This window comes from Gallinula chloropus (genome assembly GCF_964237585.1).
Source record: "Gallinula chloropus genome assembly, chromosome: 1".
NCBI lineage: Eukaryota > Metazoa > Chordata > Aves > Gruiformes > Rallidae > Gallinula > Gallinula chloropus.
In genome coordinates this window covers 92876168-92888083 of record NC_140085.1, presented here as the reverse complement: position 1 = coordinate 92888083, position 11916 = coordinate 92876168, and the positions used below count along the sequence as shown (strand labels likewise).

Below are 11916 nucleotides of genomic sequence, written 5' to 3'. Positions count from 1 at the left end.
ACAAGCATTGGCAAGGGTTTGATTGCTTTCTTATATATCCCCCAAAGCCCTACTTAAAAAGAAATCCAATCCTTTAACGGAAGTGTTACAAAGTTTTCAGGATGCCCTAAGCTTTTAAAAGGTGAACGTTCAAAATTAAGTCTCTAAACTAAAATAATAAGATCCTTGTTTATTACAGAAAGTCACAGGAAGAATACCCAGCAGACTTTGATTTTTGCTCATGACTTCATTAGTCTTCACTCTTCTCTAACATCATTATCCATTATCCAAGGCAGCCTTTCTCTATATAAGGCCTGGGAAAATTATTCCTGAAGAGGGCAGGGTTCTTCTCTGCAGGGAAGACATACATGTTGAAGAAGGGAGGCATGGGGAGGTTGAAGGGGTGTGTAAGTGAATTTCCTCTGCATAGAAGGAAATCTTACTTATAGTTGGTAAGATTTACACGAGTTCAGGAAATCTTCAGCCAGAGGAAACGGAATTTTCCTAAGTCCTGCTTACCATAGACAGAGCCAGTTTCCATTCCCTTGGTTTGGTGCTAGCTGTAGAAAAAGGAAAACGGGAGGAGGCTAGGGAATTACAGAGAACCAAGGGTCATATTGCACAGTGATAGGGAGAGCAGAGAGAAGTGGGACAACAGGGAGGTGTAGAAAAGAACATGTGGGCTTCTCTTCTATTACTTCTGTAAATTTGGAGTCAGGAGAATGTCAAAGCAAAAAGATACCTGTTTCCAAGGCAAATCTAAGTGAGTGTCAGGGCCAGAAGCAGGAGGCCATTTGTGTGTACTTTTTCCTTCCTAAACCTGCCAATAAGCCTGTTTTCAATTAAAACAGAAACATAAGGCTTTGAATGACTTTGTGCAGCTCTGTAATACATACATGCTCTCTTCTTTAGTTAACACATCCACCACTGTCCTTCTGCAATGCTAAATTTGCCCAAAACCCTATTACAGTAGCTAATTGCTAACTCAGATCTGGCTACAGATACTCTCCTTCTATGACAGGGATCACATTCCTATTTCCAAAAGTAAAGACAGGAAGGTACTAACATGGTGTCAATAATGCAGTTGAATTTTACTTTTATTTTACAGGTCAGGGTTTATTCTAGCTAACAGGCCTCTTCTAGTCAAAACAAAACAAGAATGCTCTTCAGGAGGAGCGTTAAAATTCATTATCTCAATGCATTCTAGCTGCCTTTGCATAAATATCCTTTCTCAATGCTTGCTTGTGATGCAAACCATTCGTTGTGTTTTCCAGGTACATCTTCTGAACCTCCATCTTCTTCCTGCTCTCTCCTTGGCTCTGATTTCTCTCCCATTCTCTTGTGAGATTTGCTTTTTCTTGAATGCAACCTTTCTCTTTCTTTTCTCTCCTTCATGCCTTCAGGTTGCTAAAAGGCAGGAAAGAATAGCAGAGAATTAAAAGTGACTCCCACGTGAACAGAAATATCTCACTGGTTTATTTCACGAATAATGCATAATAATATATTCCTGTCACCTACCTCGGAAAGATGAGCTTTAATGTGATGGGCTCAAATTCAAGGCCCCAACCAGTCACCCCAAAACTCAGCAAGAGGCAACATGATTTTTATTATAATCTGTATGTGGTGAGAGGGTCACTTTCCCAGAGGACTCAAGGGAGAGAGCAGACAGGAGGGGAAAAGGGAAGGAAGGGATCTGAGATTTCAGCCCAGATTCCTTGTTTATGTCCTTTTATGTGATCCATCTTTATGTCCTGGAAGGCTGTTTGGTGCTAGCTGCAAAGACCTCACTCTAAACAAGCGTTGAAGGTCATGGAAAGGAATATGCAGGGAAGGAGACGAAATGGGATTACCTTATCCCATGATTTTCTTTTTACCTATGTGGCCATGGTGGTTTGAATTGTACCTACTGAGCTCTGAATGAAAAAAAAACCCAACCCTCAAAACTTCCATTTGGAGATAAAAGTTAAAGCCCACTCTCAAATTTCCTTTCAGATCTCATTTCTTTGAGATTCTCAAGTCCTTCACATCTCCCAAGCTTCAGTGTTGAATGAGGGAATGATCTGAAAGGCAGATTAAAACACAGCCCAGCAGATCTCACTGCACATTACAGAAGGGTACCGGAATCTGTGGTTATAACCAGAACTGAAGCTGTATTTGGTGCATTATGCGCAGTATACCTATCATACAGTTCTTAAATACCCACAGACCTGCTAGCCATAGGCACTTTTAAGAAATGACAAATGTTAAACCAGACAACCACTGGTGAGAGTTGGCACATGAGGCAATGTGAAGTTCCAAACAAAACAAATTCTGAGTAGTTCCTGAAGGGGAAAAGAAGATTAGCAAAAGCACATATAACATTAACAATGGCATAAGATTTGTCATCACCATAATTCTGCATATTCTTAGAGGGCTGGGCATGCAAGGACCGTAATTGTGGGACTGATCATGTAATGATGCTGCTTGTTGAAAAGGGTTTTTTTTTCTCTTGTTGCTGCACAGAAGGTCTGCAAAAAGAGCTGAAAATAACTTCTCCACAAAAACCGTCAATGTCAACAAACTGAAAAAAAAGAAAAGGTACTTCCTTCTGTTTTTAGTTGGTGCTAATGTCAAGTGTTTTCAAGCACGGTTTTATCAGTAGGATGGCTGAATTTTACAGTGTTCTTCTGATACTTAAAAGTGAATTAGGGTTTGTTACCCTCCCTTCCATTGTATGATACACCAGATATTATGTATCATAATAATAAAAATATTTTGAAGTGTCATACGCAAAGGGTTGTTGTTGGCTGCTTCAGTGACACAGGTCATACAGAAAATGCTATGCCCCAGGACAGAATGATGGGGAGCAGGATGAAATGGGGGGAGAATTCCCCGCTGTCTGCATGCCTTTATAGTGGAGACATGTCCAGCCACTTATAGAGGTGGCTGCTGCTGCAGCTGTGTGGTAACACTGAAGAAAGCTGATGCATGGAGTCCCAAGGAGTAAAAGAGAAGTCTCTCAAATACCACAGTGTCTGACAGTCTTGCAGATAACACTGTACATGGTTAAACCATGTCAGCTGCAGTGAGAGAGCTGAGTCTGGTAAAAGTGAAGCAAACTTGGTTTTATATTGTCTCCATCTCTGGAGATATTCAAAACCTGCCTGGACGCCATCCTGTTCAGCCTGCTGTAGGTGATCCTGCTCTGGCAGGAGGGGTGGACTAAATAATCTCCAGAGATCTCTGCTAACCCCTGCCCTTCTGTGATTCTATGTTTGCTTGGCACACCCATAGCAACCTACGAAAACTTTGTCATGGCCAGTGTGTGTCTCATTTTGAAGGTACAACATTGAATGTAATGCTATATCAAGAATTCTGATACTAATAATACTGCCACCTTAATCTTGTTTGTGCTACTGTGAGGACCACACAATTTAAGAAATTCAGGCTTATTCCTGCTCTTCCCCTAGCAAAGCCACAGCAATTACAGCCGGGATAAAGCTGGTCTGCTTTTTGGTTGGTTGGGTTTTCTTCTTCTGAAGTGATCTTAAGTTGGTTGTTACCTACCAAAGAAACTGAGCGTTTGCTTTTGAGATGCAGTTGCTTTTCAAAGGACTCTGCAAACTCCTGGATGGAGTTTGATCTTGTCTCTGGGCATGAGCTGTCTGCTGAAGGTGTTCTGCTTGCCTTCCTGTGGCTGTGGCATTTGATATCTTGGTCTTCTTGAAATTCCTTGGAGCCCTTGAGATGGCCTGCAGATGAGCCCTTGGTAGAAGCATGAAGTCGTGTTGTATGGAGTGAGGAAAGCCTAGCCTGAAAAACAAGAGTATTGAATATTAAAGCAGAACACACAAGGCAGATTCTTTTGACTACAGCGTGCTCTCTGAAAAATGGTGAAGAATGAAGGACATTGTGCAGACTCGTGTATCTTTCCTTTTATGTGCAGGGAAATCCCACCTCCAAGACCTTGCAAATTTCCAAGAATTTGCTTTTATTCCTGTTTTTGAGTATCTAAGTTTTGGCACAGGAATGAGAATTTCTGTAAAAAGTAAAGTGTGCTGGGTCCTCTCCAATCCCACTGACACTAAAAGGAAACAGGCGCTTTCAGAAGCTCAAAAACTCAGGCCTTGTACCTGGTGGCAGATTCTAGGCAGGGATCTCAAAAAGCAAAGACCCAGAATTTTGTGGCCAGATGAGCCAAATATGGGGTTTGACTCAGAGGTGCTCCAGATGTTGGAGTTCATCTGAGTGTGACAGCAACCATTTCTGGCCCAATTGTGTCAAATTTTCGGCATGGCCTACATGCAGACAAATTGCTCGAGTGTCCAGGTCTGATTTTTTGCTAGTTTCTTGGGCACATTTGTCCTGAACTGATGTGGCAGCAATGCTTTCAGGGCACTGAGGGACACATCCCTACCAGAGAAATTATAGAAAACAGGCTTTCTACAATAACATTTGTAGGGATAATGTGGGACAGGACTAGGTGGGGGTGGGGGAGAGTAGATAGTTATTTAGTTTCCTTGCATTTTAATTTTTGCAGGCCTGACATGCAAATGAAAGCTATTGATCTGTATGGGCTGTGTTTAATTGAATGCCAGTAGAAGAGATTAAAGTGAGACAGAACTGCTGTGTCCCATATAGTTGTGTATTGGTCGTTTTAGTAATAGACAGACCTTTAGCAGAGATGGGTGAGGCTACCACATAGAGCCAGGCATGCCTCAAACCCAGACAGATGTTGGTGCTTTTTCAGGGTGAGGAGCTGAATACTGCTAAGATGCAAGCAGTGAAAATTGAGAGAGAGATGGGAGGTACCAGAAATGAGACACCACCCCCCTCCCCAGGTATCAGGTTAGGGCACCCAGGCACCCAGCTGCTGCATGTATGTTTTGTACAAGCCTTCAGCCTCAGAGTAACCCTGAGAAGCTTTGCTGGCTTCAGGAGAGCTGTGATTGTTAAAAAAATAAACCAAACCAAACACACACAGCCCCCGAAAAACTTTACCCTGAGTGAAGGGTTTTCTCCTGGATTTTCTTAGAAAGCATTTCAGGGTCTGTGGGATAGACCTTCTGTTGTTAAAAACAACCAACCGTGGAAAGCTAAACCAATTTGCTGTAGTGGCCACATGGATCTACAAACCTTTGGCTGCAAAGGACCTGAAACATCTCCTTTCTGCCTTTCCATTTACTATGGCCCAGATGCTATTATAAATGTATCAGTACAACAGGGACCTATGCAGCCTTGCTCTAAATAGCGAGGATGAGCAGCCATATTGTTGCAACTGGATCACATTAGGGAGGCTTGATGAAAGGTGCTAAAAAAATAAATCTTAGCCCTGACTGAAGCACCTGATACCAATGGGTTTTCAGATCATATGGCACTGGTTGAACTTCTTTTCTAGACAGAAGCTTACTTCAGTAAGTAGTATTATGGACTGCCACTGAAAGTAGTGGTAATGATTTCTGCTATTCTATTTTTACTTTGGTTTCCAAACAATCAATACAGCTGTGATTTCTGTAAGGTCAAATTGTATTGGTATTTTAAAAAAAACAACAAAGCAATCACATTGTGCTTGAGGGACAGGAGCACACATGCTGTGTCAAGCTCAGCAAGCTAAATGTCTTCTGTGTCATTTTAATGGCATCAACACATATTGTTTCCTGGAAACAAAAATTGTCTCGCAATAAAAATCACTGGTATTTGTTCTTAGAGGGTTTGGGCAAAAAACCATGAGCACTGCTTAAGCAGGGGATGGCATTCTGTCAATTCTGTTTTGCAATGTTTGTAAATGTTTTATTTTACGAAGACATTACTTTTTAATTCCCCTTCACAAATAGAATTACAGTTAAGCCCTTAACAAAAGGACTGCAGTTCACATACTGACATGGCAGCAGTGGTCCAGAAAAGGGATAGTCCTTCCTCAGAATGTATCTGGCTCAGTGGACTAAGGTAAAGCTACACATAAGTATCTATGCAATCATATTACTGTGACTGTGCCTCCTCTCACAGCGTCTTTGCATGATACCATGACACATACCACAGTAGCTAGGAGGACAGCGTGCTCGTGCACCTCAGCATCTCACTGTCTTATGGGCACAGCCCTACAGAGGACAGGAGCCTTATCACAACTGCTCAAGCACAGACATTTCACAGCTTATAACCAGCACAGTACATTAGTCCTCTTTTATTTAAGACTGACTCTGCAAAGAACTGAGAGAGTCCTAGAATGAAGCTCAGCTACGAAGTAATCTGGTGCTGACTTTAGATTAAATCCATGTGGCTTTCTTCCTGTTTCTTAGATTTAATACATGCATTTAATACACACTTTTGGTGCCAAGTTGATTGCTTGGTAACATTGTAAATAAGAACAGCTGAAGACTGCTTTAGGCTGTGCTTCCCCTCCTGAGGTCTCAGCAGCTGCTGGCAACAGGGATCGCCTCTGTATCCACACACTCTGGTGTCCACCCACCGCTGCTGCATCCCTTGCCTAAGGCCTCTGAGCACAGTCCCAGCTCAGGCTCCTGTCCTTGCCCCAGCAGCTGTGTCATACCTTTATCTGGTGCCTCTTCAGCGAAACCCCCATGGTCTCTGGTTCCCTGGAGCTGACCTGGAGTAGTTCTCAAACTGGAGAAGTGGGGAGAAGGTGGAACAAGGGAAGAAGCATGGGCAGGAAGAATGCTAAACGCTCCCCTATATCAAAACGGGGACTTTTTGCCAGTGCTGGGAAAGCCAGAAGCACCGACTATACTCTCAGAGGTTGTTTCTCACTCCCTCTAGTACTCCCTTCTTCTGCTTGAGTCTTGATGTAAAGGCCAGTCATGCTCAGTGTATCTGTTTATACAGCAGCTAATCTTTTGCTAATTGCCCATCTAAAACAGACCAAAAGTACACAAACAAAAATACTTCATGACATTCATGTTGATATAATTTGCCTATTCTTTTTCTAACTTTCTGCTGGAGACAAGATAATCGCTTCCATCTTTTGGACTTGATCTGAGGGCTTGCACAGCTGTCAGTAAGAAAATTAATCTTCAGCATGTCAGCACGAGTGCTCATTGTTTGCTGAAGTTTACACAATGACCCCCGCTACTTTAGGGATATTTTGGAACTTCCAACAGCTGCCTCACAGCTTCCTTTCCTTCTGAGTTTATAGCCAAGCATATATTCCTTAAAAATGTTTTTGGCCTAGGCTGCTACTGATCTATAGTGACAATATTGTGGTAGATGCTTAGTCTGACTTTAGTTCAAGTTAAATGTTAGTGACTTCAACAGCAGTTACTCTCATTTGCTTCTCACCATATTTTCTCCTGTGAGCAGCAATGTCTACTTGAAGCTGGATACCTCTATAGGGTTGTAAAATTCTTCTCAGTGCTCCTCTGCCTCCTATCTTTTCCCCACAACAAAATGTCCGGGAGTTAAGAAATTGTCCTGAATTAAAACTATGAAAGGTAACTGGAATGTGTCAAAAAAAATCATAGCCAGAGGCTTTGAAAAGGGTATCACAATTAATGTGTCTTAAGTTTGCCAGGGGAACAAGCTAACTAAAGGAGATGGAAATGGATGATGTCCTCAAGCTGTTTTCACATTCAGCGTTGGCCACTGCAACATATACAACTCTGATGGTTTTCAGGGGAGTGGAGTTGCAAGTTTCAGCCTGTCTTGCCAGTGACCCAGTGAAGAATGAATAGAATTTTGCATTCCCCTCTGGAAAATGGGAACGACAATAGCAAAAGCATTTAGTGAAGCTCATCTCAGTAATGTCTGTGAAGCATACTAAGATATTAGGGGGGGGAAATGAAAATTGTCTGGGAGTTACTCTACAAAGTTTTATCCATATTACGGGAGGCTCTACCATGATAGGATGTCATGAGAGTTTACCATTGCATTTGAGGTGAGAGTGGTGGCTCAAATGTCTTTCTACAGTGCAGGAAAAGCTACAAACAAGCCAATTTGGAGCTGAAAATTATTTCCATTATTTTGCAAAACCACCTTTTGTACCATACTGCTAGCATTTTGCTATGCAATACCAAAATGCCTCCAGTAAAGCTGTGGCTCATGTGGGCAAGACCACACCATCTACCAGCCCTGGATGCCAGACAAGGTGTGCTGGCAGTGCTGTTGTGGCAGTACCACTGTATCTGTACAAGGAACTCTTGACAAGAGCTATGTCAGTCAGAACCTGACGACTTGATTTTCACTGGGATGGCAGTGTTATCTTCATTTATGATGTCCACACAGAAGAAAGGGTACACTGTGATATGCTGTGCTGTGGAGGTATTAACTGACAGTCTGATCTCAGTTATTAATCCTGATTAATAGCACTACTTTGATAAAATGAAGGCAATATTTAACTAACACTGATAAGTGTTTTGAACCATACAGTACTAATCATTTGTAATAATGAATCGTACAGTAGTTATCATTTATAATAATTGTGTAGAAAACACACATCCAGGTGCAATAGCAAGGTGTTGATCTCAACAAGGAGATGCTCCTTCTGAAGGTATTTTGTAGTAATTATTAGTGACCAATTTATTTAACTTGTAGATTTGGTGTAAAACAACATGTTTTAGTGATCTTCACTAACAACTGGTCAGAGATTTCCAAATAAAAAAGTTTCATCTCAAAATTTATCCGTGAATCATAAAATCCCCAAACAAATCTTTCCTTCTCATTCCTCCAGTCAATTTCTGACACTGAGAAATAAAGCAGTTGAAATTTATGTCTCCTCTGTAATACTGCTAAAGCAAGACAAATTTGCATGGAGCATTAATGTAAAGGCCAGGCATAATTAAGTGTACATGATAACTTTAGCTCATTGAACAGTAATGTCAGAAGTCAGGGTCTTCTTTTTCTGTCAGCTAACTTAATTCAAGTTCTATGTGTTGATTCAGGGATGCAATTGTAACAAAATATTTGCATGACTCAGTATTTAAATAGCTTTTGAACAAACTCAATAGAAGAACATGATTCACATAAAATGTATATTTACACACAGAAATATACACTAAGATATGTTCACTGAGTAGTGATTTAAAGTACATTCCTACACTTCATTCTGTACTGGGGTCTAAAGAAATCACACATTGATCTCTGAAGGACAAATGAAAATACAGTAAAACTAATTTTTAAAAGAACATTAATAAACATTCTATTTTTAAGGCATTCTGATGGAATCCCTCAGGGCAGCTCTAGCTCAGTCTGTCTTTTACACTGTGACCAGAGTGAAATATAATGGTAAATAACAAATGTGACTGACCAGTTCAAAAGAAGCATCTGGACAATGCACTCAGTCACACGCTCTGACTTGGCTGTCCCTGTGTGGAGCCAGGACTTGGACTCGATGATCCTCATGGGTCCCTTCCAACTCAGGAGATTCTGTGATTCTGTTATTCTATGAAAACTAATAAATTAAGGTTACCTCTCTAACCTGTCTATGAATTCAAAGAGGGGAGAGGTGGGTTTGGTCTGGTTTGTTTTCCAATAGAATAGTATTTGCTTTGTTGCAGCCATAATGACCTAAGGATGTCAATGAAAAATTATTTGTAAGGACCCGTAATACCTTTGGTAAGTCAACTGATGTAGTTGGAAAAAAAGAGACAGGTTTGGGCCCCCTATACATTTTTTAGGGCTGAAACAGAAACAACAACAGCCTTCAAATAAAGACCTGTTTGAGAAAAGTGCTTTCAGTTTAACTTCATTTTAATAATCAGCTAGACTAGTTGTGAGTGGCATTAAAAAACTGCCTCTGTATGTGAATCCTGCCCCCTTCCCAACTATTTTGTAGGTTTTAGAATAAAGAACACGCTTCTCCCTTAAAAACTGACTTCACAGTGTACTGTTACATGTTGCATCCTTATTTTCTGAGTCTAATGTTTTAAACAAGGAAGGACCACATCCTTCAGCTTAAATTAGAAGTTACATCTGCAAACAGCTAAAACCCAGGGAGTAAAGTCAAGTCTGAAAACAGAGCCACTGAAGCCAGTATTTGTGTGCCAGTTTCCAGAATGTTTTGATCTCTGCCAGGTGATGCTTAGCAGAGAGAACATCACAAGACATAGTTAGGCAGCTATTACACTCTTGCCCTTGCATTTCTCGTCTTATTGTCACCTATTTTGGAGTTTGCTAGTTTGCCCAAGGCACCAGAGGCCTGACGCTATCAGGCACCTAAGTTCAAAAAGCAACTAGCTGCTGCCAGTGGGAGCTGAACTTACCCAGCCAGGTGTACCATAATCATCCTTGCAGATCTCTATGGCCGTGCCCCTGGGGATGGCGCTTGCATTAATACACAAATCATGTAAGCACACACAGAGAGAAAACTGCATGCAGCTCTTACCGGAAGGGAGGCTCTCCTTTCAGTAAAGGGTCGTGCCTGACGTTTCTTGTGGCCTCTACCCTCTTTCTCATCCTCATCGATCAAGTTGTGGCCCCAGAAGCTGCTCATCCATTTTGCAAAGGAAATATCATCATCCTCTTCATATTCCATGTACAGATTGCTCGAAACTTTGGGGGGTCTCCCAACCAGAAAAGGAAAAGCAAGGTCAAATGCCACCACCAAGTCAATAGGCTCACACTGTTCTGCCAACAAGAGGAAGAGGAGATGCGGTTTCAACCACTCTTTCTGCTCTTCATCCCCCCAAAACCCATCCCACTACAGCCCTAGGCACTGTCTAAACATAAAGTCAATCTTTTTTCATCTCTTTTTCAACAAGGTTTCTTTTAACCTTTCCATTACAGTGATGTCCAATATGACACTGCCGCAGGGGGCTGGTGGGAAGGGAAATATGTTAGCTCCTCCCTGTGTGTTGCTGTTGAGTACACCAGCTGTCAATACCAATGGAGAATTGCCCACAGTTACATGCCTGGGAGGTGTGTACACGAACCCAAAGCAGGCTTGTGATTTTGAGAAGCAGAATTGACATATTGATGATGAAGCTGGCATAGCCTCGCTGGCTTTGTGGAAGAGAGGACAAATGTCCAGCTCTTCCCATGGTGCCCTCCTTCCTGACTTCTGCTGCCTCTGCTCTTCCTTCAGAAAACATGGTCTGTCTAGGTAGAAGAAAGCCTCCCTTCCCCCAAGGAAACTGCTTGTTCATTTTTGGGATGTGACAGCCAGCATGAAATTACATCAGCTGCTTTTCACCAGAGCCATTTCATCTGCGGTATCAGGGTTATGGAAGGCTCTGTCTCACTTGAAGGCACACAGAGTAAAAATGGGTCTGATTACTCTTCACCAGCACTGAATATATGCTATGTAGGCCCTGCCTATACCACAAGCAGAACAGGTCTGGGGACTGTTTTCTGGCACTAAGACCAAGTCGCATCTAACCTACGTAGCACTTGTGCTGTGGTTCTCCTCCAGTCTGTATGTAATGCACTGCAGTTGGAATACTTTGTTGTAATTTTTGTGTCTTTTTAATGTCAAAATATCTGTTATAAAAGGAAAACTCTGTTGTAGCCCATAAAACAGTTTTGTGTAGTATGGAACCAGAAGATACATTACATGCCTTGGGACATGGCAGAAGAACATAGAGGGGTGCTTTGAGGCTGTAGAGCCTGTTGCGATAGTGTTGGAACAGTAGAAAGAGACCCAAATGTAACTTCCTTTTGGAAGCAGTCTTCTGTGTGTGTGCTAGCTTGCTACAGGTTCTCCTGGTGCCTAGGAATTGCTCTGGAGATGCTAGTTGGCCTTGGCCAGAACTACGCCAAAAGCTTGCTGGCAATTTAGCATTATGTAGAATCAGTTGTCCAGCATTAACCCTTGTTCCTTGTCTATTTAACAATACAGATGTAGTAACAAAATTCCAGTTTCATTCGTGTGGGTGTAGGTGCGAGGTTTAAGTACGATAGTCTGATGTAGGCCACTTCATTTTGAACAAGGGTGAAGGGACCAATTGGTCATGGATGCCTCTGTGCCAGAGTTTTACCTTCCCAGATGAGACTGTGATTAGCACAAGGAGC

At 41.9% G+C, this 11916-nt stretch overlaps 1 protein-coding gene across 1 annotated transcript; it reads right to left on the bottom strand.

The window, feature by feature from the left end:
* Positions 1–1182: 1182 nt before the first annotated feature.
* LNP1 (leukemia NUP98 fusion partner 1) lies at positions 1183–10441 on the bottom strand (the record flags this gene model as incomplete). Its single annotated transcript, XM_084276416.1, has 3 exons — positions 1183–1386; positions 3526–3771; positions 10292–10441. 3 exons carry the CDS (start codon positions 10439–10441, stop codon positions 1183–1185), a joined length of 600 nt encoding a protein of 199 aa, XP_084132542.1.
* Positions 10442–11916: the final 1475 nt, after the last annotated feature.